The sequence below is a fragment of the Cervus elaphus genome, chromosome 7 (assembly GCF_910594005.1).
Source record: "Cervus elaphus chromosome 7, mCerEla1.1, whole genome shotgun sequence".
Taxonomy (NCBI): domain Eukaryota; kingdom Metazoa; phylum Chordata; class Mammalia; order Artiodactyla; family Cervidae; genus Cervus; species Cervus elaphus.
The window spans coordinates 18,886,361-18,913,909 of NC_057821.1; the positions used below are offsets into that span (position 1 = coordinate 18,886,361).

The 27,549-nt window shown below is 39.2% G+C and overlaps 1 protein-coding gene across 1 annotated transcript in view; it reads left to right on the plus strand.

The window, feature by feature from the left end:
• CDC5L (cell division cycle 5 like) overlaps positions 1-14,820 on the plus strand; it is a 45,079-nt gene extending 30,259 nt beyond the window's left edge. The window contains exons 15-16 of the mRNA XM_043907626.1: positions 9,785-9,997; positions 10,753-14,820. Of these exons, the coding sequence (XP_043763561.1) occupies positions 9,785-9,997; positions 10,753-10,857 (318 nt within the window). The 3' untranslated portion in view covers positions 10,858-14,820. The remainder of the gene's footprint in view (positions 1-9,784; positions 9,998-10,752) is intronic.
• Positions 14,821-27,549: the final 12,729 nt, after the last annotated feature.

Below are 27,549 nucleotides of genomic sequence, written 5' to 3' on the forward strand. Positions count from 1 at the left end.
AGCCAGATGGCCAGTGTAGAAGAATTTTCATCAAACGGTTGGAAGTAAAAGAACGTTAGGCCTTTATTTAAAATCACACATTCAGTGTGTGTTACTGAGCATCCACTGTGTGCCAGCCCCTACTCTGGGCCCTGGGATACAGCAGGGAAGCAGGCGGATGAGCTTTCTGCTCCTCCGGACTTCATTTATCTGGAAAACACTTAACGTGGAGAACCTTATTTTCTGATGATGCCAGATAAATGAGTCATTACTGTATTTGGGAAGTGCAGATAGAATTTGAAGTGTTCTAATTTGTTTCCACTTTAAGTGGAAATAGGAAATCATCTGAAGACATAATTATTTTGAGTGAAATAATTTCCAGTAGGTGCAAAAGTGAAATGAGAAGTCTGAATTTAGGCCTGCCATTAAATTTAATAGTATTTGAAATTGTATCTAAACTGCTGTGTTGAGGAAGTTTGGCTGAAAAGTAGATTTTGTCATGTTAGCTGTAAAAATGGAAAGGCTTTCCTTAGAGGTGGAAACTAGGTCCAGAAGTAATACTTCTCCCTGTATTTTACTGGCACAGTCAATTTAGTCAAGAAATACTATGTAACATTGACTTCTTGGAAATAAAGTAACTTTAAGAACACAGATAACACATTTAAAATCCTTCTCAGTGTGTTTGTAGAACTTATATGGGGACCCCTGACTTTTCCTGATGGTTATATTTCAGCAAAATTGGCTGCAAAATGGATCCTGTTTTCTCGGTGATCGTCATTTATTTTTATACAGGATAAACCTCCCCTTAAGACCTAGGGTAAGGATGAAGTTGGTGTGCAGTTGAGGGTGGAGGGATGGTATGTTGTTGTGTCTCGGCAGGCTTACACTTAGGCTCCTGTGTGTGTGGGGTGGTGTGCGGTGACAGGCGAGAAGTCCTCAGTACTTGGAACGTTCTCAGTTCTCAAGTTCTGCTCTCTGCCATCACCCTTAAAGGCATTAACAGATTTCTTGGTTGTTTTAGTGGCAACTCTGGAAGCTAGACCAGAAATCTCTTGTGATAACAACGGTGTTGCTTTCGTTATTCCTCAGTGTTGAGTTGAATTTGTTTCTTGTAGTTGTTGGGTTTCATTTCCTAACTTATGCAAATGTAAAATGCTCTTGGCATTGCTTTATTGGTACATTTCTCTTCTTGGAAATGCGTTTAGTAAGGTTTTGCCTTATTGCTTTAGCTTGCTCTTTAGGGATGCAGTCTGATGGTTGCTAACTGATAGATGCTGACAATAATCACTTAATTGGACTTGCATCTCATCAATATTGAGATGGCTCACTGCTAAAACAATGCTAATGAGCAGTATAGAGATTAAAGGAGGATCATTCATGAGCTCTTGTTTGCAAACATTTCGATGGTTGAATCACACCTTTACTACTATAGGATCATGTTGACTAGGAAGTGGAGCTGCCATTAACTTTATATTTAAGTATTCTGAAACCTGTTTTTCCAGTGGTATAAGGTTATTATCTGGGTCCCCAAGCAAGAATTTCAGTGAGGGATGCTCTTAATGTTTCTGAACCTCACTGTAACAGACTTTAACTGAGGACAGTATTGGAGACCCAAGGATAATGTGTTTATTTTGGAGTTATTTAAGCCTAGTAACCTTAACAAACTTAGTGAGTTTGAGAGTAACAATTACACTTTTATAAGTCCCATACAGCTCCCTTTTGTAATGACCCGAGGAAACACTTATGGTTCCACTGATTCATCTCCTGGGGACCATCAGTTTTCCATTGGTCTCTGGCCAGTCTTTTTAAGACAGTTTCTCTTCTATGCATTTAAAAAATAACATTTGTAGGCGTTTTTTCTAAAAATAATACCAGTACTTTGTAGAAAATTTCAAATTAAAAAAAAAGAGAAAAGCCTACCATTCAAGTGTAATCACATTAAACATCTTGGGGTGTGTATATATCAGATTAAATATGATAGAAAAAGATATATGTACAGCCACACATATCTGTGTGTGGATAAAGGTCTTTAAAACTAAATTGGGATCATTATGTACTACTCTGTTCATTTAATAGTATAATATTTTAAGTACCATTCAAAAAAAAACAATACAAAACCCTGATCACTTGTACTCTTTTAAAGCCTGTGGCAAAAGATTAGTTTTGGGGAAATCTCTAATAATTCTAGTTATATTCTGCCCAGCTTCTCAAAAAGTTGTTAAACTTTTTTTCCCCATAAAATATTTCTGAGACGTGTTTTTCCTATAGTTTGGTAGCTTGTTAAGAATAAAAGAATTCAGAACTAAAAAATGTAAGCTGGGGAAATTGAAAGCTTTTCTCCAGTGTCAAATAAAATTCTTACAAGTGGCTACATACAGGTTAATGTCTAAATCAGGGAAGGAATGATGGGGAAGTTCATTAATTGAGATCTTGTTTATGTGTGTCTAGAATAATTTTTCCGTGAACTGTCTGGTGGCGTTAAGCCATCTAGCACCACAGCACGAATTTCTTCAGGCAAGTTTGCATTTCATGGGCTGAGGCAGAGAGGACATGTTGATTGAGCTGCAGTGTAACCTAGTGTTGGACTTCCAAGTAGACACAGTGGCAAAACTTCATCTCTTAGTGACTGTGTAGCCTAGGGCAAGTTACTTAACCTCTCTGAGTCTCAGATTTTTCTTGTAAAATTTGGGTGATAGTTTTTATCTCATGGAAGTGTGAGCTTGAAATAGTGTAAGATGAAATAAGATACTGTTTGCCTTACAGTTGGTAAGTTTTAGTGGATAGGAATCCTCTCCCAAGTCTCCAAGGTTCATATCACTCGTTTAGTCGCTAATTTGTGTCGGACTCATTTGTGACCTCGTGGATTGTAGCCCACAAGGCTCCTCTGTCCATGGATTTCTCAGGCAAGAATACTGGAGTGGGTTGCCATTTCCTCCTCCAGGTGTTCTTCCTGACCCAGGGATTGAACCCTGGTCTCCTGCATGGCAGGTGGATTCTTCACTGCTGAGCCACCAGGTAAGGTGGCTCATTATCACTCTTAGTGGTAGCTTAATTAGATTTGATAGTATAAGGTACTGAGAAGTAACTTTACCTTGAATAAGAGGGTGGCTAAGTTTTTGCTCTGTAAATTTTGATGAATGTCTGAAATACGAGACATAGGTCAATTTTAGGAGAGAGATTTGAATAATACTTAAGGGCTCAGATTTTGTTTCGTATAAATGAATTTTACATAATTGGATTTTAACATTTCATTTGTACATTTTGGCATGTTGAAACAGTTGGCATACTTTTAAATTTTTATGTTTCCATTATATTGATGTTTCATGGTTTGCGGTGTATAGTCTTAACAAAATAGTTATCCTTTGGAGTAGACACTGAGTTTGAATTTTAGAAAAATTTTTATTGTGGGAATTTTTAAATATATCCTAAAGTAGACTGGTGTAATGAGTCCTAGTGTGTTATCACCCAGCTGTGACAGCCATCAGCTCATAGCCACTCTTATTTCATGTCATTTCCCCTTCCCCGCAATTTGAAACAAATTCCAGACATCATATCGTAAAACAGAATTATGATGCATGAAATTTGTCAGCTTGGTCCCCCTATACATTTATATGTAGATATATTCTCATTCATCTCTTCTTGAATTGAATTTTACACTTTCATTTTGGATGTAGTCAGCTTTAATTATATCACGTGTTGTCCTACTTTAAAATCCTAATAGTTATAATGAACTTTATTTAAAATCATTAGAAATTTTGTGCTGATACATATTTAAACACAAACTTCCATTATAACCATATTTGGGAGGCTTGTCTGGTGACAAGTGAACAAAGTATTTAATCCTAATTCCAGTACTAAGTTTGTTAGTTGTTTTTAAGACTTTAAAGTATGTCTCCAAGTGCAGTTAAGGATTTGAAAAATTTTTTTTGACAAATCAGCTATAAATGCAGTGGTTTGAAATCAGTTTTTGGAAGAACTTTTGGTAAATCGGCTGTAAGAAGTAGTATAAGCTCCCTAAACCAGTACTTTTTTGTTGAAAATAAGTTGTCCTTCAGGGCAGTTACTAGCGCTTACTTGTGTTTTTAAAAAGGGCTTAAAATATTAATCAGGTTAGGTCAGAACCTGGTTCTTCTTGATTCTGTATATTTTTTAAAGAAGTTCTTATACTCTATTGGACTTTAATGTTTTTTCTGTGTATGAGTGTATGGTGAGGGAGCTGAGGCTGATTCAGGGTAGATGTGTTCCATGTATGCATGTGTGGTTCATGCTTGAGATTTACTGGCTAGAAAAAGGCCAGACTTTATAGGTTAGTTTTTTTCCCTCCGAAAATGTATTGAGCAGTCATAGGTCGAGCATTTTACGAAATATGTGGATATCGTCCTTTACATTTGAATGATCAGATGGCAGATGTAAGATAAGCTAGAATTGAGTATTAAAAGCTGTATTCCTTTCTTTACATTTAAGGTATATTTACATATACTTTATATGTTTCTTCTTTATATTTTTGTACTAACATATAGTTATTTGGGGCTTTCATGGTGGCTCAGACAGTAAAGAATCTGCCTGCATTGCAGAAGACCCGGGTTCCGTCTCTGGGTCGGGAAGATCCCTGGAGAAAGGAATGGCTACCCACTCCAGCATTTTTACCTGGAGAATTCCATGGACAAAGGAGCCTGAAGGGTACAGTCCATAGGGCCGCAAACTGATGCGACTGACACTTTCACTTACTTTCATATAGTTAATTGACTAATTTTTTTTTCTCTGTACTTTAATTTTTTGTATAATTTATTTCCATATTTGCTTGAAATCTTAGCACAGTATTTGAACCAGAAGACTTTAATAAAGCTTGAGCTAAATTAAATAAAATTGTTCACATTAAATGGAAACTTTGCAGTTTTAAAATCTTTGGTGTTTTGGGAATAATAAATGACTCAACTGTGTGAGGTGAGGTAATTCCCAGATATAAGGTACCAGTCATACTAAATGTGCCTTGATGACTAATTAAACACTTTCTGAGGCTAAGTGTTATGTTGTTACACCAAATTGGAAATTGAATTTCCATGGCGTGCAGTGTATAGCTAATTGAATTATCTTAGCCAATGAAAAATGATAATTTATGTGACTAATTTTTTAAAAAAGCACTGCATATATTGAAATTCTTTGCTGTTAAGGTTTTTGGAATGTGTATTTGAATCCACATGTGAATAGAGTGTCTAATGTTGCTATTGTTGGAACACACTGAATTATAGTATCAGGAACTTGATGCAACTAACTTATGGATTTAGTTCACTTATTTTTGGAAATGAGGACATTCTGGTAGGCCTGGTTAAGAGAAAACAGCTGACACCTAGTTCAGGAATGACAGTGGCTGAAACAGAATTCTCCGTCCTGATTGCCTCCTGCCATCTGGGGGCTTTAAAAATACAGTAGTCTGAGACCATGTAAATAAGAGTCTCTGCACTGATAGATTTTAAAAACTCTACAGTTAACTTCTTAAATTTACATACATACATGTCACTGAGTCATGTCCGACTCTTTGCAGTCACGTGGATTATACAGTCCATGGAATTCTCCAGGCCTGAATACTGGAGTGGGTAGTCTTTCCCTTCTTCAGGGGATCTTCCCAACCCAGGGATCAAACCCAGGTCTCCCGCTTTGTAGGCAGATTCTTCACCAGCTGAGCCACCCGAGAAGCCCAAGAATACTGGAGTGGGTAACCTATCCCTTCCCCAGGGGATCTTCCCGGCCCAGGAATTGAACTGGGGACTCTTGCATTGCAGGCAGATTCTTAACCATCTGAGCTGCTAGGAAGCCCCTTTTAAGTTAGCTGGGGTTGAGGAGCATTGGGCTAAAAAGATGTACTCCAGTACGTGTTACTTGGTGTGGTGGTCCTGAAGAGGCAGACTGCTCACTTAAGAAACAGCTGTCTGTCTTTTCCTTGCTTTATTCCCAGGAAGAGATCTCTGTCATTTTTAAAATTAAAGTTGAAATTTAAAAGAGGCTTTCAAATTGTCATCCATAGTCCCTTGGTCCATTAGAGAGGAGAACAAAATGGTTAACCTCTTAGAACCTGTAATTGTAATCAGAGCTAACGTTTGTGAACTGCTTGCTCTGTGCCAGGTATTACTGGGTGGCTAAGGGCTTTTCTGTACTGTGTATAGTAACTTTTAGTGACAACTGCCATTTTATTGATGGAGAAATGGAAATACAGAGGTTAAATAACCTACATCAACTCAGAACAGCTGAGTGACTCAACTGAGTTCACTCCACGGCACTACTGACTTGTTCCAGTATTTCCTGACTCTTAGTAGATGTATCTTTGCTGTGGAACTCATTTTAATTTGTTATCTGTTGGAGGAAAATGGCTCTTTTATAAAGGGCATTATTTATTAATGGATTTAGTCTTTAAGTGCATTGCAGAGGAATAAAAGGTTATTGTAACTTTTATAAAATGTTGAAGATAGGAATGGCTTTAAATGAGCTTTATGTTAATTAATTTTAGATCCATCTCATGTTCTTAAGGAACACATACAACATGTCCCTTCCCTGCCAACCCCTCTGCTGGGCTTATTTGACTTTGGCTTCAATAAAGTAACCTGGAGATGGATAGATATGAAGTACTACTTTTCCAGTAGAAGTGTACTTTATATTTTGGGGAACATGGCATTTCTTGATATTCTTACATATTCTTAAAGAAAGCATTGAGATTGACATGTTTATTTTTATATCAGACGTAATGCTTTGAAGTGAATGTTTAATGGAAAGCCATATATATTTGTTTTGGTGATTATATTGTTTCTAAATATTTAAGAAAACATCTTATGAACAATTTTCTTATCAATATTGTATATTTGACAGTATTTTCCTATGGTACCATTTCTACTTATTCCGGCCCACCCCCCCCCCCCGCCCGCCCCATTTAGTATTTTAGAAAAAAAATTGTCACACTGTCTCCCTTGTTACAGGGTACTCTCAATTATATTATTGTGAATTACAGAGTGTCATTTGGGTATATGTTATCCTGAAACTACTTAGCTTTGATTGCTTTTAGAAGTCACTTGATGGAATCAGTTTGGATGGTGGTAGGGAGAGGAAAGAAGTTGCAGGGAGAAATGGACACAAAGAAATTGACACAGATTTAATAAGTATTCCTGAGGCTTTAACCTCACAATTACAAGTGTTGATGGAAACAAGTATTTGCAGATCATGGTGAAGTGATGACATTGTGGGATGTAGAATGTACACCCAGGGAAGGTGTTATACTAATGGAATTCTGCATCACAGCCTGCTGCTTCTCAACTTTTCCTTGTACCCTCTAAACTGAGGCTTTCTCTGTAGCAGCTCTAGAATTTTGTTGAAACCTTCTGCTAAGTGTCCCTCTCCAGTTCTTTGTTTGAATATATACACTTTAAATTCTTTTCACCTAATTTTAGAATCATCTGAGAGGCAACCCACTTGTGCACAGTGTACATATTTAATAGGAAAATTGTTATTTCTCTTAATTTTATGGAGTCTTTTTTTTTATGGAGTCTTTTTGCTCCTCAAAAGTTAAAAACATTTTTGTTGTTGTTGCCAAATGTGATATTCTCTCCTTTATGGGTTTTATGCCAAGTTTAAGATTATAACTTTATAATAATCTAGTAATTTTGTACTTTTGAGGGGATTGTTTTGATCACAGCTGTGGTATATTAATTAAATATTATTCAGTTATTTAAAATGTGCTTGATGTATAATACATAGAAGTGCATTTTTGAGATACAGATGGTGAAGATATATCGCTGCTAGCCCCCAAAACTGCCAGCCCCAGGATTAATGATAGCAGGAGTTATTTTTGGAGGTAGAAATTAGTTTTCCCCATACTGTGAAATTCAAGCCTGCTTTGAGTTTGGATCATGGGTGAAGTTATTATGAATAACTTATTTGGGACTAAGCTGTAAAACTGTTCAAGTATAAGAGAAACCCTTCTTAAGCCTAATTTTGTATTATGGTAGTTGAAGTATAAGAATAATGTACTTTTTTTTTCCTTTTCCATTGTGGTTTATTACAGGATATTGAATATAGCTCCCTGTGCTATAGAGTATGATCTGGTTATTTGTCCATTCTATACATAATATTTTGTATCTGCTAACCCCAAACTCCCAGTGCATCCTCCTCCTGCCCCTCCCCTTGGCAACCACACGTCTCTTCTTTATGTCTGTGCGTCTGTTTCTGTTTCATAGGTAAGTTCATTTGTGTCATATTTGAGATTCCACGTATAAGTGGTATCATATGGTATCTGTCTTTTTCTTTCAGACTTGCTTTGCTTACTGTGATAATTGCTAGGTCCATCCATGTTGCCGCAGATGGCATCATTTCGCCCTTTAGTGGCTGAGTGGTATTGCATCGTGCGTGTGTGTGTATATATAGATAGAGATATAGGTGTAGATATACGGTATCTCCTTTATTCATTGATGTGTCCGTGGACATTTAGGTTCTTTCCATGTCTTGGTTATTGTGAATTGTGCTGCTGTGAACATAAGGGTGCGTGTATCTTTTTGAATTAGGATTTTGTCACAGTTATATGCCCAGGAGTGGGACTGCCAGGTCATATGGCACCTCTGTTTTTAGTTTTTTGAAGAACCTTCATACTGTTTTCCATAGTGCTGCATCAGTTTACATTCCCACGAACAGTGTAGGAGGAGGGTTCTCTTTCTCTACATCCTCTTCAGCATGTTATTTGTAGACATTTTAGTGATGGCCATTTTGACCAGCTGGTACCTCATTGTAGGTTTGACTTGCATTTCTTTAATAATTAGTGATGATGAGTGTTTTTATGTGCCTCTTAGCCACCTGTAAGTCTGTTTTGGAGAAATGTCTATTTGGGTCTTCTGCTCATTTTTTTATTTTTTATTTTTATTTTTGCTATTAAGTTATGTGAGCTGCTTGCATATTTTGGAAATTAAGCCCTTGACAGCCACATCATTTGCAAATATGTTCTCCCAGTCCTTAGTTTGTCTTTTCATTTTGCTTATGGTTTCTTTTGCTCTGTAAAGGCTTAAAAGTTTGATTTGGTCCCATTTGCTTATTTTTGCTTTTGTTTCTATTGCCTTGGGAGACTGACCTAAGAAAACATTAGTATGATTTATGTCAGAGAATGGTTTACCTGTGTTCTCTTCTAGGAGTTTTATGGTATCATGTCTTATCTTTAAGTCTTTTAAGCTATTTCGAGCTTATTTTTGTATAAGGCATGAGGGTGTTTTCTGTCTTCACTCATTTACTTGTGGCTGTCCAACTTTCCCAAGACCGCTTGCTAAAGCGACTGTCTTTGCCTTATTGTATATTCTTGCCGCCTTTGTCGAAGATTAATTGTAGGTGTATGAGTTTGTTTCTGGGCTCTGTATTCTGTTTCATTGGTCCATTTGTGTGTTTTTGTGCCAATACCAATGCTGTTTTGGTTACTGTAGCTTTGTAATATTGTTCGAAGTCTGAGAGGGTTATGCCTTCTGCTTTTTCTTTCTCCTCAGGATTGCTTTGGCATTCTGGGTCTGGCATATATGGTTCCATATAGATTTTAGGATTCTTTGGTCTGTGTGCATGCTAAGTTGCTTCAGGCATGTCCGACTCTTTGCAACTCTATGAACTGTAGCCCTCCAAGCTCCTGGGAAGGCCAGGTGGCTTTGCTCTGGTTGTGTGAAAAATGTCATAGGTGATAAGATGGGGATCGCATCTGCTGTACTTTTGCTTTGAGGCAGTAGATGAGCAGTCGTGCCTTTTGTCCTATTATTGGCCTGCTTTTCTCATGATGTCATCTTCCCCCGGCCCCCAGATAAACAGGGGTCACATGACGACAGAAGCCAAGAGAGCTGCGAAGATGGAAAAGAAGATGAAAATCCTGCTTGGGGGTTACCAGTCTCGTGCGATGGGGCTCATGAAGCAGCTGAATGACTTGTGGGACCAGATTGAGCAGGCTTACTTGGAGTTACGAACTTTTGAAGAACTCAAGAAACATGAAGATTCTGCTATTCCCCGGAGGCTAGAGGTACCATTATTGCCTTGCAGTCCTGCTTAGAAAGAGAGCTCCGAAGAATAATCAGGGTTTCCCTTTTTTCCCTGCCTGTGCAGGCTATCGTCTGCATTTGACATTGTCTGGCTTTTTTTCAATGAAAGCCTAAAAGTTTTGACTTTCTTATCTAGAATGGCCTGTGTGTAGATGGATAGGCCAGGCCATTGTGGATACACAGAGACTTTTCCTTTACTAATTTTTTGTTTTCCATGTAGATACACTATGAAATAGAATAAGTAACCCTATGATTTCCCCCCCTGAAACTTAATTGCATCCCATTCATACAGCTTTCTGAGGTAATTAAACCGATGTCTTTTTGTTTTGTAATTTAGAATGCTGAGAATATAGCTAGTCATCCCAGAGCATCAAATCCTTTGGCCAGATTTGGCTTAACTTTATTTGCCAAATGTGCATGAAAGTCCATGCCCAGATAAACGGCAGCCAGGGCTTATTTAAGTGCATGGTGGGTGTTCATAGCACAGTGATGGCTTATTTATTTGAGATAGCAGAGATTTTACAAATGCTGGCAGATGTAGACCAAATCAAAGAGTGGCCACAGCCACTGGTTTTATAGCAAAAGTAGTTGCTATTTTTATTTCTCTTTGGGGAATACTTAACTCTTGAAAGTGTTGACCTAACTCAGCTGTTTATAAGATTATAAAGTACCATAAGATATTTTTAATTTTCAGTGTGCTTACCTATGAAATAATTAATGTTTTTATTTCTTCAAGTGTCTAAAAGAAGATGTGCAGCGACAGCAGGAAAGAGAAAAGGAACTTCAGCATAGATATGCTGATTTGCTGTTGGAGAAGGAGACTTTAAAGGCCAAATTCTGAAGCATATTCCCTCACAACTGAATTAATGGCTGGTGTTCAGACCCTGGAAGGCTGAAACTGCTGTTTATCTTCATTGACAAATTTGCCCACCATCTGTGGTTTTTCGATTGTTTATTTTAAATGATACCAATCTTACGCATTTATGTGTAAAGACTTTAATTCCACAGGACATTTTAGGGTTTAAATTATTAAGACGATCATTTTTAGCAGTGTCTTATTTGCAAATTTTTTTAGTTTTGGCCTTTAATTTTAAAAGCCTGATTTTAAAGTGCTGCCTGTGAGTAAACTCTTGAATAAAAACAAAATATAAAAAGTTGAGAATGTAGCCTTTTGTTTGAAATAGATACTTACAGTGCCCACAAACCAGCAGATAATGAGTAGCTCTTGGATAATAAAAATGGCAATCCAGTATCTTAATTTAAATCCTTAAGAGGCAATCCTTTTGTGGCTTTGTTAGTTTTGACCATTTTTGCATAGGATGATCATTTCTCTATACACTGGCAAGAAAGGTTAACTTTTTAATACCTCAGTTTTGTTTTTTTTCCCCAGTATAACAATCAGCAGGTCTCCTCTCTGCCCAGCTATTTTACACAGATAGGACTGGATTAGGACTCAAAAGATTTAATTTTTCTTGACTTGTTATTTTCTTGTAAATAGTTTTTTGACAAAGGCATTTTAAAGATTAATTCCAACCATACTACCAAATTTTATTAAAGCTCAATGTTTATCTTAACAAGTCAATCACACAAGTGTAGAATTTGGGGAGTGTGTAGAGGTAGAAAGATCTAACTATAATAATTCATGTGAAATCATTATTTGGCTACAAGTTCAAAATAAGCCAGTGATATCTTGGACTCACCAAAAAAGTTTGCTTAATCTTAGACTGCTAGGGATTAAAGGGAGCAGATGAGGGATTCATTCATTTATTCATTCATTCATCAGATATTGTTAACTGCCTAGCCAGTGTCTGAGTCCTGGAGATAGCGACTAAAGTAGACAGCCTTCTGGTTTTATGGAGTTTACAGTCTGTTGAGAATGACTGACAGTGAAAATTCAGGGAAGAAGAATGACTCGTCTTACACACCATGACTTATTTAAGTTTTAGAGATGACGTGTTATTAAGACAAAGTTCTTGCTCTCACAGAGGTGTCGTTAATGGCAATAAGTACCAAACAGGGGCAGGTATTAAATCATGAACTTTAGATTCAATGGAGAGGGTTAAAATAGGGTGACGGGACATAGTGACTGACTGACTACTCTAGGTTGGAAGATCAAATTAGCTGTATTTGGCATCTTAAAAGGAGCCATCTTTGTGAGGTTCCAGGGAACAGCAATACCAGCAGAGTAAAGCGCTAGCACAAAATGCCTTTGGTGTATTTGAGGAGCAGAAAGGAAGACAGTGTGACGAGTGTTAACAATGGCATTTGTATGGGATACCTGGCTGGATAGGGCCACATAGGAGGCAGTGGTAAGGAACTTGGATCTTATTCTGTGATGAGAAGCTATGAGAAGATTCTATGCAAAGTAATGACACAATCAGATTTATCCTGTGCATATACGGTATGTCTCACCAGGCTGGAGATAAGGAAGCTGGTTAAACATGGGAGCCTGGTGCAGTAATCGAGGCAAACAACAATAATGACTCAAACTAGGGTGGAGCCAGTCCTGATGGAGACAGGTTGAAAGAATTTGAGCAGTAATGATTCTATAGTCTTTATAAATATATTTGTATTTTCCTCATATCTAGTCACTTTTTTGACTTTTTTTAGTCACCTCATATTCTAGTACTTTTTTCAGTAACTTCACATGTTTTTTTTAAGGAAATATTTTGACATCCTGTGTGGATAATGATAATGTTGTTTCTTCTAATAGTTTTAATTTTTATTGCACGTTTTGGTGGCTGAAATGTTCAATAATCATGATGATGATGGTGGTAGACATTCTTATTATATTTCTGGTTTTAATGGGTATGTCCATAGTGTTTTACCTTTAGGTTGGCTGTTTTGAGTCAGATATTATTTTCTTTAGAAAGGAAATACCCTCTTTTTAGATTTTAAAGAATTAGAAATAGCTCTGAAATTTTGTCAAATACACATTTTGGGTATGTCTTAAGATGATCATACATTTTTTTTTTTTTCCATTTGATTTGTTGATGATGCTTTGATAGATTTTCTAACCATCTTTGAACTCCTGGAATTAGGTCAGTTAAGTAAAGAAGATTTTTTAAAAAAAATATTAGTTTACTTATGTGAGCTTGAGTTATGTGGTTTAAAAATAACTGATCAAATAATATTGATAGTTACTTTGTTCTCAAAATTTGAAGTAATGCACATACTTGTACCCTAAAAAGTGACCAAGAATTGCATCATTTCAAAGCTGGCAGTTTGGCTCTGTCAACTGCTCGTGATGTTGACCCTTAGTAGTGCAGCTTTCGCTGTTAATAATAAGCAGATGTGCCGTTGTCTTTTGTCCGTGTCCTGTAATGCCTGGGATTCTTTACCAGCATCCTCTGAGGGCAATGTTGGGTGGCTGTTTTAACATTCTCTTTCATTGTATTCTCTTAAACATGCGTTCATTCTGTGGTGGTGTTAAAACTAGTGATCAAAAGCATGTTCAAGTTTCAGTAACTTCGGGACAGAAATTAAAGTGATGAAGACCCAAAAGAAACCACCACTATGAATAGTGAGAGCCCTCTTTGAAATATTAGAAATAATGGTGAGATAAGAAAAAGCAGTCTTGAAGAAAAAAGTACACTACAGTGATTGTAGACTTAAACTCTCCAACCATGCATCCTCTATTTTTATGTTAGTTTCTCTGGAAGACTAGTTTTGAAATATGGGATGTCCTTCAGAATTAATTTCTTCTAAAATGTGACTGCCCTATTGCTACTATAGAATTTGATTGGCTAATATTTTATTTAGGAAAATTGCCTTTTTACATGAGAGTTTGGGCTTTGGGGCTAGCGTCTAGGTTTTGAGTTAGGCATTTTGCTAGCTGTATAAGGTGAATAGGATACCTGTGTATATTTTACTGTATGTTAAGCAGTTACATTATAGCATGAGAGTGATTTGTTTCATGAAAAATTGAAGAATTGTGCTTATAAAACTTCTGAGTTCAGACTTTTTAGGAAATAAATTCTTGATAACTCCAGTTTCTTTTGTGGCTATTTGTATGTTTTTAAAATTTAAAAAGTTTTTTGTTTTAAAATGTATTTCTTCTTTTGCGTTTATTATCTACTAAATTTAAGTAATTTATACTTCTCCAGAAAACTTTTCATTTTGTTGAAATTTAACACATTCGATACTTTTAATAGAGAATAAAAGTCTCTTTTCTATTAAACTTGATACTTGTAAGAAATTTATGTTTTCTTAGTTTTACCATTTTCTTTTCCTTGATTAGACTTTCTAAAGGTATCTTTTTTCTCTTAAAAAAGAAAACTGGATTTGTTTATCAATTATGACTTTGTTTTAAAAATGTACTACTTTCTCATTTTGTGTTTATTATTTCCTTTGTTTGCTCTAGATTTTTTTCCTTTAACTTTTAAAATCTGATACTTTTTTGTTTATATACAATTGAATATGTTCAAGGCTTTTCCTTATCTCCAATTTCAAGTATGTTCACATCCCAGCTATAATAATGTGTCTTGTTTTCTAAGTAGTTTATCTTTGTGTTTTGGTTTAAAAGCTAAGAATATTTTAAAATTTCTGTGTGATTTGCCTTTAAAAAAATTTTTTTTTTTTTTTGCTACTTGTAAAATATTTACCTTGACAGTAAATATGGCTTTTTGGTTTCTTTTTTTAAGAATTTATTGAGGTTTGGGGGCCTAGCATTTTTAAAGAGTGTTCTGTGGGTGTCTTGAATGAAAGTTTATTCAATTTGTGTGTGACAGAGGTGAATGTGTATCTGTTCAACCACTTTAATTCAATTTTCATTTTATTTTTTTAATAAACGACCATAGACTAATAATATTGTCTTAGAGTCTCCTATTATAGTTATTTCTCTCAGTTTCATCTTGTCTAGCTTTTGCTTTGTGTGTTTTGATACTGTTAGTATATAAATACCTCTGTCTGTTAGGTACAATTCATAAGGAAGACTTACTGATGTTATTCTTTTGTGTCCTACTTAAGCTTTTTGCCTCGAATTTTACTTTCTTTGATAGTAGAATATTTGTCCTCTTTGTTTATATTTGCTTGATAAATTGTTACCTATCCTGTTATATTTAGCTTTCATATAATTTCTAGTTGTGTCTTACTGAATTTTATATTTCAACTCATTTGGAGAGTCTCTGCATTTTAATAGGAAATCTAATCCAATTGCTTTTATGTTAATTACTGACTTTGGTGTTCTGTGATCCTATTTTGTGCTTTCTCACTGATTCCTTTAATTTCCTATATGGACTCTAATTTCCTGGTTTTAATTTTCTTAGCAATTTAAAAAATATATCCTCAAAAAAAGAAGAATTTACATCCTCTTGTAAATTTTACCAATGATTGTGTTATCATTTAAGGTTCAGGATCATTCAGAAGAAGGAAATACCAGTAATTTGAAATACCAGTAATTTGAACAGTTAACATTCAATATGAAGAATTATTAACTACAGGTGGCTCAGTGGTGAAGAATCCACCTGCCAATGCAGGAGACGTGGGTTCAATCCCTGGGTCGAGATGATCCCCTGGAGGAGGAAATGGCTGTCCACTTAAGTATCTTTGCCTAGAACGTCCCATGGATGTAGAAACCTAGCGGGCTCCAGTCCATGGGGTTGCAAAAAGTTGACAACACAGCCTGCAGCATAGCTTACCGGGATTAACCGCTAAGAGGGGCTGACATCTCTAAAGAATACCCGAATAGCAGATGTAGGGAGCAGCCACTACTTGTAGACTGAGAGAGCCCTCAAGGAAGGAACAAACTTTTGAAAGAGCCCTTTCCCTCCTCCCCCAAAGCTGAGATTCAGATCTCATTGAAGACAGTGTGGTGGGCTCACTGGGTGGAGAAATTTGCTTGAAGTGCCACAGTTTAAGGTGGCAGGCAGAGTGTTGGGGAAACTTGCTAGGAAGTCACTTGCTGGGATGCCTGTGACAGTTGGAGGGAGGCTGCCTCTTGAGTGACTGGCTGAATTCCGGAGAGTGTGTGCCACTGGCCAAGAAGGCTCCTGCTGGCAAGAAAGCCACATGCTGACAATGATGTGTTAGGAACAAGAAGGAAAAGCAGCAGAACCGGGAGTGAAGTTGCTTGCACTTACAGTGCCCCACCAGTGCCTCCTGCTGACAGTGCTAATAATGTGTCACCGGTGAAGGAGGAATGTTTATAGGCTGCAACTCTAGTATCGCATGGCAGTGCAAAAGGGTGGATTTGAGCTGGCTCAATAGCCCATTGTTTTCCAGGCTTTTCTCCTCAAGCCTGTATTTATCTTAGCAGCCGAGTAAAGAGTGAAGCTGTTGTCTGAACCACTTTTAATTCCATTAACAACACCTTTATGTCTCTGGGGAATCTCCAGTGTATGTGTCCTATTTCACTATTCAGAGCTACTTTATTCATCTTCTTCTTGTCCCTGATGGGTAACCTTTAGATTTGAATCCAAGATTTTCATCTCTGCCTGGCCCCTTGGCCTTAGGCCATTTGTTCGAAGTATTAACTTGATTCCTTCTTCTTCCTCCTTCACTCCTGTATCCTTTTTTGTGTCCTCTTTACTCCACATTTGCAAACCTAGACAGCATATTAAAAAGCAGAGACATTACTTTGCCAACAAAGGTCCATCTAGTCAAAGCTATGGTTTTTCCCGTAGTCACGTACGGATGTGAGAGTTGGACCATAAAGAAAGCTGAGTGCCGAAGAATTGATGCTTTTGAACTGTGGTGTTGGAGAAGACTTGAGAGTCCAAGGAGATCAAACCAGTCCTAAAGGAAATCAGTCCTGAAAATTTATTACAAGGACTGATGCTGAAGCTGAAGCTCCAATACTTTGGCCACCTGATGTGAAGAACTGACTTATTTGGTAAAGACCCTGATCCTGGGAAGGATTGAAGGCAGGAGGAAGAGGGGACGACAGAGGATGAGATGGTTGGATGGCATCACTGACTTGATGGATGTTAGTTTGAGCAAGCTCCGGGAGTTGGTGATGGACAGGGAAGCCTGACACACTGCAGTCCATGGGGTCGCAAAGAGTTGGACACAACTGAACTCTACATTTGCACCCAGAACTGAAGCCAAGAGAGGAGTTCAGACAATACTCTGTCCTTAAAATTTTTGGTTTTATCAGTAATAGATGCATATGCTTAGAATATCATGTTTTGGAATGGTAGATTATTTTTTATATTTTTGAACTTTTTTACTCTCCACATAAAAATGTAGCAGCCCCAAGCCTCTGGGCAACGCTTTCAAAATAATGAGATGACAAGCTATCCCCAGGGACTCCAGAATATGAGTGAGTGGAGATAAACCACCAGGAGGCAAATGACCTGTTTCCTTTTGTGTCTGTGCAGGGAAAATAAAAGGGAGGCAGTGGGGCATCTGACAGACCTAAGAACAGGAGAACCCCAAAGTAGCCAACAGGTATTCAAGGAAAGAGTGGTGGATCAATCTGAGATTGATGGCTGAAATTGGGAGGTGTTTTGCCCACTGGGGTAGTGGGTGAGTGAGAGAGTAAAAGTTTAAAGACAAATTGGCAAACCTCAATGATTGATGTGTTAATATTTTTTAAGATAGGCCTAAATGTTTGAAAAGTCTGTTTCAAGGCAAGATTTTTTCCCTTTGGGTATGGGGGAGTGGGGGAGGAGTACAATAACTTATTATGGGGTTTCCCAGGTGGTGCTAGTGGTAAAGAACCTGCCCGCCAATCCAGGAGAGGCGTAAGAGATGCAGATTCAAGCCCTGGGTCGGGAAGATCTCTGGAGGAGGGCATGGCAATCCACTTCAGTATTCTTACCTGGAGAATCCCATTGACAATAACTTACCATAGATTGGTATTAAAATTACCAGCCTCGGGTCTTCCCTGGTGGTCCAGTGGTTAAGACTTGCCCTTCCAGTGTTGGGGGTACAGGTTTGATCCCTGGTCAGGGAGCTAAGATTCTACATGCTTGATGGCCAAAAAACCAAAACATAAAGCAGAAACAATACTGTAACAAATTCACTAAAGACTTTAAAAATGGTCTGCATTAAAAAAAGTCTTTTTTAAAAATTATAATACCAGCTCTAATATATTTGTTAACTTACCCTGTAGAGTTGTGCTGTCTAGTATGGAAGCCACTAGCCAAGTGTGACTATTGAGCACTCAAGATGGGCCTGGTTTAAATCGAGTTGTGCTCTAAGTAACTTACTGGATTTTGAACACTTAGTATGGAAAAAATATAAACTATCTCAACTTTTAAATATTGCTTACATGTTGAAATGCGAATATTTTTGATAGAGTGGGTTAAATAAAACATTATTAGAATTAAGTCCACCTGTTTTTACTTTTTAAAATGTGGCTAGTAGAAAATTTAAAATTACATGTGTGGCTTGCATTATATTTCTGCTGCTAAGCACTGTTCTAATTCTTTTGTTATTGATTTATAATTTAATTCCATTGTGGTTTGAGAACATACTCTGAATGATTTCAATCCTTTTAGATTTATTAAAGCTTGTTTTATAGCCCACCACATGGTCTGGGTGAATGTTCCCTGTTCACTTGAAAATAATGTGTATTCTGCAGGCTGTAATGTTCTATAAATGCCAGTTAGGTCACATTCATCGGTGGAGCTCAAGTTTCCTAAATCCTTAATTGCTTTTTTGTCTCCACTTCTATAAGTTGCTGAGAGAGATATATTGAAATCACCAACTATAATTGTGGGTTTGCATATATGCCTCCTTTTAGGTCCGTCCATTTTTGCTCCTTTCTGCATTCACGTTTAGGATTATTACGTCTTTTTGAATTGTCTCTTGACAATTGTCATTGTGAAATGTCCTTTATATTGGGCAATGTTGTCCTGGAGCCTGTTTTGTCTGATACTGTGTCATTGTGTGTCTTTTCCTGTCCTTTTACCTTTAACCTCTCTATCCTTAGAGTAGTTTTCATCATGTTGTTTGTGGCAGGCATGTCTCTCAGACATCTTGATACTCCATAGGTCACTGAGCTTCTGTTCTTTTTAAAAACTTACTTCTTTTCTTCTCTGTTCTTCCTCCTGTATAAATCCTATTGCTGTTTTTCAAGTTCACTGATCTTTTTTTCTGCAGTATCTACTTTTTAAAAATTAATATTCCTTTTCAGTTAATTTTCGTTTCAGATACTTTATTGTCTTTAGTGGTTTCATTTTGTTCTTTTTTACGTCCTTTCTCTCACAGTATTTGTATTTTCCTTTACATTCTTGAGCATCAAGAGCATGTTTATAATAACTTTTAGTTTAAAATTTTTTAATATAATTCTCATTGAAGTACAGTTGATTTACTGTATTAGTTTCAGCTGTACAGCATGGTGATTCAGTATTTTTGTAGCTTATACTCCACTGAGAATTTATAATAGCTTTTTTTTGTGTGTTGGGAGATGCATCATTAATCTATTATTTTTATTTTTTATTGAAGGATAATTGATTTACAATGTTGTGTTAATTTTTGCTGCCCAGCAAAGTGACTCAGTTATACATTCTTTTTTATATTCCTTTCCATTATTGTTTATCTCAGGACATTGAGTATAGTTTCCTGTGCTATACAGTAGGACCTTGTCCGTCCATTCTGTATGTAATTGTTTACTATAAATTGCTTTCAAAATGCCCTTATCTGCTAATTCCATCATTTGTCATTTCTTAGTCAACTTTGACTCAATGATTTTTCTCTTAGAAGGTCATTTTCCAATTCTTTGTAGGTCTTGTACCTACAAAGGATGGCCTACGTTTTGAATGTTATATTGCTGGCTTTTGCTTTATTTTGGCCTTTATTCTAGCAGATAGTGAATTTACTTTCAGATCAGTTTCATCCTTTGAGGCCTGTTTTTAAAGCAGACTATGGCCCATACCTGTTTTTGTAAATAAAATTTTATTGGAACACATGAAATCTACCTTTTAAAAAATATATTTATTTATTTTGGCTGTGCTGGGACTTTGTTGCCGCGTACAGGCTTTCTCTACTTGCGACAAGTCAGGGCTATTCTAGTTGTGGTGCGTCGGCTTCCCACTGTGGTGGCTTCTCTCGTTGCAGAGCATGGGCTCTAGGACTTACCGGCTCAGTTGTGGTGCACGAGCTTAGTTGCCCCGCAGCATGTGGAATCTTCCTGAACCAGGGGCCAAACCCATGTACCCTGCATTGGCAGAAGGTGAATCTACCTTTTTGATTCATGAATAATTATAGAGGTTCTTTCTATATCTTGGGAGTATATCTTCTGCTGATACTCTTTGAAATCAAATTCATGGGAAAGCAGTTGTCATCCTTTTTCACCAGACATCACTTGATGTTCTGTCTCTGCCCAGCCCCACTTCCCCTGAGAATATTTGGTTGAATGTACTCAAAGATTGTCATGCAGTAACAAAGTGGGTAAAAAACAAGCTGGACCAGAGTTTAAAAGCCATGCATGTGGCTTGCCTCTAGGAGGTGTATGATGGATTACTGGAAGACTAAACATATAATTTTAATCTTTAATCATGCCCCCTGGAGAAGGGCATGGCAACCCACTTCAGTGTTCTTGCCTGGAGAATTCCATGGACAGAGGAGCCTGATAGGCTACAGTCTATCGGGTCACAAAGAGTAGGACACGACTGAGTGACTAACAAACATATAATTTACTCTCTGCTTCCAGAGTAGCCGTTGCAGAGAAACTTAATATTTGACTGAGAGTAGAACTGTTCAAAATATGTGGGTGTGGACTTTCCCAGTGGTCCAGTGGTTGGGAGTCTGCCTGCCAATGCAGGGGACATAGGTTCAATCTCTGGTCCGGGAAGATCCCACATGCCATGGAGCAACTAAGCCTCCATGTCCTATAGCCCGTGCTCCACAACAAGAGAAGCCACTGCAATGAGAAGCCCACACACTCAATGAAGAGTAACTCCCACTGTCTGTAACTAGAGAAGTCCATGCACACCAACGAAGACCCAGCACAGCCAAAACTAAACAGATTTATTTAAAAAACTGAAAACAAAAAATTAAAAAAAATATATGGGTGATGGTTATTCAATTAGTCCAAAAGAGAACTTCAAAGAAAAATGGTCAGGTTTGCCAACTGTAGTTCTGTGATTTAAAACTTTTTACCTGAGGAAGGAGAGATGAAGAAAACCTGTCCAGGTTTCGGACTTGCTTGCTTGAGAAATCTAGACTAGACGTTTTTAACCTCTGTAGAGGTGTCTAGTGTCTGCCCCCAAAGTTCAGAATTGATTCATAAGATTGTAGGGGAGGAGAGTGGCAGCCATGTTTAATTTGGTTTTGGTCTGGCAGGAGTGAGCCGTTTCTCTGCTTGGTGGGTTAGGCAGAACCTACATGGATGAACTTCCTTTGATGGCACTTTGGAGAATTGAGCTTGGAGGGAAGATGGGGATCTTAGCAGTAATGAGCCTGCAGATACGAACAGGCAGTAAACTAGAGGGCTTTGGGGGCGTTTAACCTGGCAGAAGCCATCATTTTCAGAAGAAGGTGGGCTGGAACTAGAGAATGAGTCTAGGGGAATCACGACTTAGAGACTCTTGTGTGGACTTATTTTCTTAGTTACCTGTTTGATTTTATTTTCCACTATTGCCTTGATCGTTAATCAAGTATTGGGTTGACCAAAAGATTCATTCATTTTTTCCCATAATATCTTATGGAAAAACCCAAAAGAACTTTTGGGCCAACCCGATATTTTGTTCTTGCCTTTAATAGGAATCAGTCCTGAAGTGACATGCGGTTATGGTTGGTTAGGGAAGTGGTGGCATACCTCTTCCAAATTCCAACTGACTCTGTCAGGGCCCAGGGAGTGTGGTCTGAAATTTGAGCTGGTTGGCTCAGCATGCCAGGGCCCAAATGCCATCTTGTGGTTAAATGGAGGAGTTGCTTTTAACTGCTGCTGCTGCTGCAAAGTGTCCGACTCTGTGCAACCCCATAGACGGCAGCCCACCAGGCTCCCCCGTCCCTGGGATTCTCCAGGCAAGAATACTGGAGTGGGTTGCCATTTCCTTCTCCGCATGTATACGACCCCGTAGACAGCAGCCCACCAGGCTCCTCCATCCCTGGGATTCTCCAGGCAAAAATACTGGAGTGGGTTGCCAGTTCCTTCTCCTGAGGGACCATCAAATCTGAAAAATAGAACATGTTCATTTTCAGGTGTCATCATTATTTTCAAGTGAACTTGCTTCTTTGAGAATCCTTGCTTTGAACTAGTCTGTATGTGCGCTGTCCCATCCAACTCTTTGCTACCCTATGGACCATGGCTTGTCAGGCTCCTTTGTCAATGGGATTCTCCAGGCAAAAATATGGGAGTGGGTTGCCATGCCCTCCTTCAGGGGATCTTCAGGACCCAGGGATTGAACCTATGTCTCCTGCATTACAGGCGGATTCTTTACTGCTGAACTTGGAACTAGATGGATTCCAAAAGAATACTAGGTCCTAACATTCCTCTTGGGACTTCCCTAGTAACTCAGTGGTAAAGAATCCACCTGCAATACAGAGGACACAGGAGACGTGGGTTTGATCCCTGAGTTGGGAAGATCCCTGGAGAAGAAAATGGCAACCCACTCCAGTATTCTTGCCTGGAGAATCCCACGGACAAAGGAACCTAGTGGGCTAAAATCCATGGGGGTCCCAAAAGAGTAGGACAAGACTTAGTGACTAAACAACAACATCCCTAGCAGATAATGAGGAAATAGTAGCAAAAATTTTGCTTAATGACAAAACCACAGCAAACACGTAGAGGGAAAAACCTAAGCAAAACCAGTGCTCTTTGAGAAATAGGTTCATCCACCCTGAGACTGAAATTTCCCTTAATAGACTGAGCTACTGTAGGAAGCTCCCTGAGTGTGGATGAGGAAGTGAAGATCAGCGTCTCTAACTACATGTGATGTGGCTGTAAAGCACCACACTGATTGTGGAACAATTTCATAAACATCAGGATGTGTGTGAGGCCTTTCCCCAAGTATTTGCCTAAGAAGTCATGCCCTTTTTCCAACAATGCTGCCACTGCTTTAAAAAAAGCTCTTTGGAACTGCTTATTGGGATTGTTTTGAAACCTCCATTGGTGCTTGGGAAAGACTGACTTGGAGACAGTTCATGTAATGGGGCTGGAAAGGACAGAGGCCAAGGCAGAAAGATCGATGAGAAGATATTGATGGAAGGAGTCCAAGAATAGGTGACAAGGTATGAGCAGTGGAGACAGAAGAGGGTGGATCCAAGAGGCTTTGAGAAGTCAGAACTGAAAAGTGTAATACTTGGATATGGAGGCAAAAAATGGTGGTGGGTTAGTTGTCTCTGACAACATGGTGAATGAATTTTCTCCAAAAATTTTCTCAATTTTTGAAGAAAAGATGAAAGGTTTGCTTCTGGTGGAGATGTCAAGCGGGCATTGGGTCTGGAGGTTAAGAAGGAGATTGTTATTGGAGATCGATCGTTACTTATTCATGGAACAAACATCATAAAATACCTATAATAACAGCTAGCGGTTAGTAAGCACCTGTCATGCTGTGGACAGCACTGAACTCCTCTGTGCCCTAACTTATCCTCACAAAACTGGAAAGTGTGTGTGCTCATTACCTGCACTTTGTAGATGGAGATAAATGGTTTGAAAGGGCAGATTGTACCAATTTCATCCCCAGTTAAGGCTGAATTAAGTGAACGATAGTAGGGAGCAAGAAGAAATAAATGAAAACATCAATGTTATTATCAGTGAAACCAGAATGCAGTATGGAGGTTAGATTTGTGCTCCCAGGTGCTCCCCTGACCCTCAGGCCTCAGAGCAGCGTCCCTCGTGGGCTGGTCTGAATTTGTGGAGCAGTCGCATTCACCCAGACTGCTGCCTCCCACTGGTCTCTCAGGGCTCTGGTCCTAAGATGTTTGGTCCTGTATGATGGCTTCTGACAACTTTGAAAAGGTCTTTTGATTTCTGGTTGCTGAAGGTGAGTTTACAAAGCAGGATTGAATTCCTCGGAGACAGGCTTCAAGCCGATCATTTCAAGAGAAACAAGCCCTTGGCAGGCAGGAGTGGGCTGGGAGTCAGAGTTCTGGCAGCCAACTACCAGATGTTCTGAGCGGACCTCAGGAGCTTCGAGGCCTAGAGGCTCACTGTGCAGTGTGGTCTCTGCACCCGCATCTACAGTACCACCAGCACCCCTTCCCCCTGCTGCTAAGTGTGAACCTGCATTTTAACAGGACTCCCCCCGTGGTGGCCTGCATGCACATTAAAATTTGGGAAGCACTGCTGGAACCGTATCCAGGGGCTGCCTTATACATGAAGGAGAAGCTTGTTTTTCTCCTGGTTGCCCCCTGGTCTCGGGAAACGTTGATTAATATTCTCCTCCCTGCAGAGGCCTTCCTGCTCTAAAGGCTGCCAACCAGCCCTTCCTTCGATCACTCATTATATCAACAATTTGTCCGTTATTTGGGAGCTGGGGGAAAAAAAACCTTCTCAAAACATGCCCTGAAGCTCATGGGGCATATGTGATAACTTACTTAAACCAACGTGATACTTATTTCATTTCCCTGCATCGTCCACTCCAAAGAGTTTTTTAAAAAGTAATTTCTGAAACCTTTGGATAGGCCATTTGTTTTGCTCTAAGACTTTCTCCCCAGAGAGATTTGCGATTATAACTGGAGTGAGAGAACTCTGTTATTAGAAATAATATTTGGTCCTGGAAGCCTCTAGAGGACTTGGGTAGAAGGGGGAATGATAGCAAGGGCAGAGGGAGTTAGGGGTGAGGATGGGGAGAACAAGGGCTCTTGCTGTAACCTTAGTTCCCAAGTTGGTACTTTGAGAAAGAGGTGGACAAATCCAAGGAAGAATGAAGGTTCAGAACTGTGCTGGTTCTCCTAAAACTTTGCTGTCTGACACGGACACTCGCTACATACAGCAGTTAAACGAACATTTTGATCAAATTTACATAAATCTCAGCAAAATTATGTGAATTTACATTCACTTACCCTAGCTACATAACCCTATGTTCAATAGCTACATTTCCACCATCAGGAGAGTTCTGTTGTGCCGTGCTATACTTGAAAGTCATGTGGAATTGAAAGGCATGTCAGCTGCTAAGATGCAGTAATTTATTTTTAATTCACAACTGAACTGCACAGGAAGGGTATGCATGGTTTTCCCTAAGCTTAGGTGGTTGTACCTTTTGACTCTGTGATGCTTTAAAAGATAGAAAGTAAAACAAGGGTTGGACTTCCCTAGTGGTCCAGTGGTTAAGACTCTGGACCAGTGCAGGGAGCATGGGTTTGATCCCTGATCAGGGAACTAAAATTCCACATGCTGTGCAATGCAGCCAAAAAAAAAAAAAAAAGGCAAAAAAGGAAGTGAACAAAGATATCTGTGCCCATTTCCTCTTGAAGTGGCAAGAAGCTGCAGGCCATGTACTGAGTCTGGAGTCAGAAGACCCAGTATCACTGTCTGCTCTGCATCACGCTGGACAGGTGCTAACACTAGCGGTCTCGTCATGCAAGGATGGTGTCTGTCTCTGGCAGTGTGCTTGTGTGTTGGAAAGGGTGACAGTGCAATTCTGAATTGCTTATGGGACTTGGAAGACAGAATGCTTCATGGCTGCTCATTTAGTTAAAGCAGCAACAAAATTAAACAACAATATCCACAGCAAAAAATACACTCATCTCCCTGCACTTCCCATAATGTGTGTATTATTCCCTTTAGAAGAGAACTCAGGGGTGAACATGGCATCAGTGAGCTTTTTTAATGGTTTCAAAATATGATGCCATAGAAGTTTAGTATTGCTAAACTTAAAAGTATTGCTTTTTAACAGGTCTGAAATAAACCCTGATGCCGGCTGTTTTGCGTAACAAAACCTTAGTTTGGCAGTTCAGCAAGATGATATTTTAAGACACAATGGTATTTGCATTCTTGTATAGCTCAACATTTAATGTAAGGGTTTGCACATAGAAAATGTGTCTGATTTCCTGCCTAAAACTCAAAGCACCTCGTCCTGCAGTTTTTCTCAGTCACTAAGGGGAAGTTTTTTTCTTGTAACTTGTTAGCACTGTTGATTGGTTCTCCTTGTGTATAAATAAAACAGTGTCTAAGAAATAATCCTATGTCTGTGGGCTGGTCTTTTTAATATACATAACACAAAATTTATCATTTCAACCATTTTCAAATGTACAGCAGTGTTTGGTGTGTATTCATGTTGTGCAATGTGCAAGATGAACTTTAAAAAATCTTCACTTTACATTTTTTAAAAAAGTATTTAAGTTTGGCTGTTCTAGTCTTCATTGCTGCACGCGGGCTTTCCCTAGTTGTGGCGAGCAGGGCTGTTCTCTGGTTGCAGTGCGCAGGCTTCCCATCGCGGTGGCTTGTGGAGCACAGGCTTTAGGGTGTCCAGGCTTCCGCAGCTGTAGTGCTCGGGTTTAGTTGCTCTGCATGTGGAATCCTTCTGGACAAGGGATCACACCTGTGTCCCCTGCACTGGCAGGCAAATTCGTATCCACTGTACCATCAGGGAAGTTCCATGAACTTCTTCATTCTGCAAAACTGTAGTTCTAAACCCAATAAACAACACCTCCCCAATCCCCACTCCTCCCAGCCCCTGGAAACAATGATTCCTCGATTAATCTGGCCACAGTCTAAGAGGCTGTCACGATCCAGCCCCCATCTGTGACTGCTCAGTTCCCAGCCTGACAGCTGCTTCACCCTCTTAGGCCTGGGGATGTGGAGGTCACTTCTGGAGGACAGTGTCCTCCCATACCCTTCTAAATAAACCCTGCAAATACCGATCCATCTGAAAACCTGGATGTGTTCTTGAAGCACATAAAGGAGAAAGTGGTTGTTCGCTATAGTTGAGTCAGTGTGGAATTTACAGCTCTGGTACACTTTGAAAGGTTAGAATTGCTTATAAAACCTTCATTTCCCCGCATTTCCTCAAATACACGATCAGGGTGCAGATGACCATGTCCCTGAGCTGGGGAGAAACAGAAGAGCAGCTTTGAGGCTGTCTTCCTACAGGAAAACCCCTGTCTTCCTAGATTTATCTGACAACACAAGGGAAATCCAGTACTTATTGCTTAAGTGAAAGACTGGAAACAATCTAGACGTCTGTCCATGGATTCGATCCATCCTGGCAACAGCCACACCCTGGGGTACGATGCTGCCCCGCACCCAGCGTGGAGGGCCCTCCCCTGCTCACCCTGCTCCAGGCTGGTCTTCCCTCCATCCTCCTCCCAGGCTCCGTCCAAACCCAGCCAGGCCGGCTCCAGCCCAGCCTCCCCACTCAGCCCTCCTCTGTCACCCGCGGTGCTAATGTGTGTTTGGTCTCATGTATTTTCCACCTCCTTCCCGATTTCTTCCTGTGTCTTGTTTTTGCTCCTTAGCTAGAATCTAGACTTCTTGAACCGTGTCTTCTGCCCAGAATGAAGACTGCTCCCTCAATCTGTCTCTCTGTCTCTCTGTGTTTCTCTCTTCCCCTCTCATCTCTAGGTGCCTCTGGACCACAAACCCCAGCTCCCCACGCCTGGTACCCACACCGGCAGGACGAGCCTTCACTCTGGAAATGACCGCCTGACAGCCGGGTATGGGAAAGGGGGAGGCATTGGGGAGGACCTTCCAGGGAAC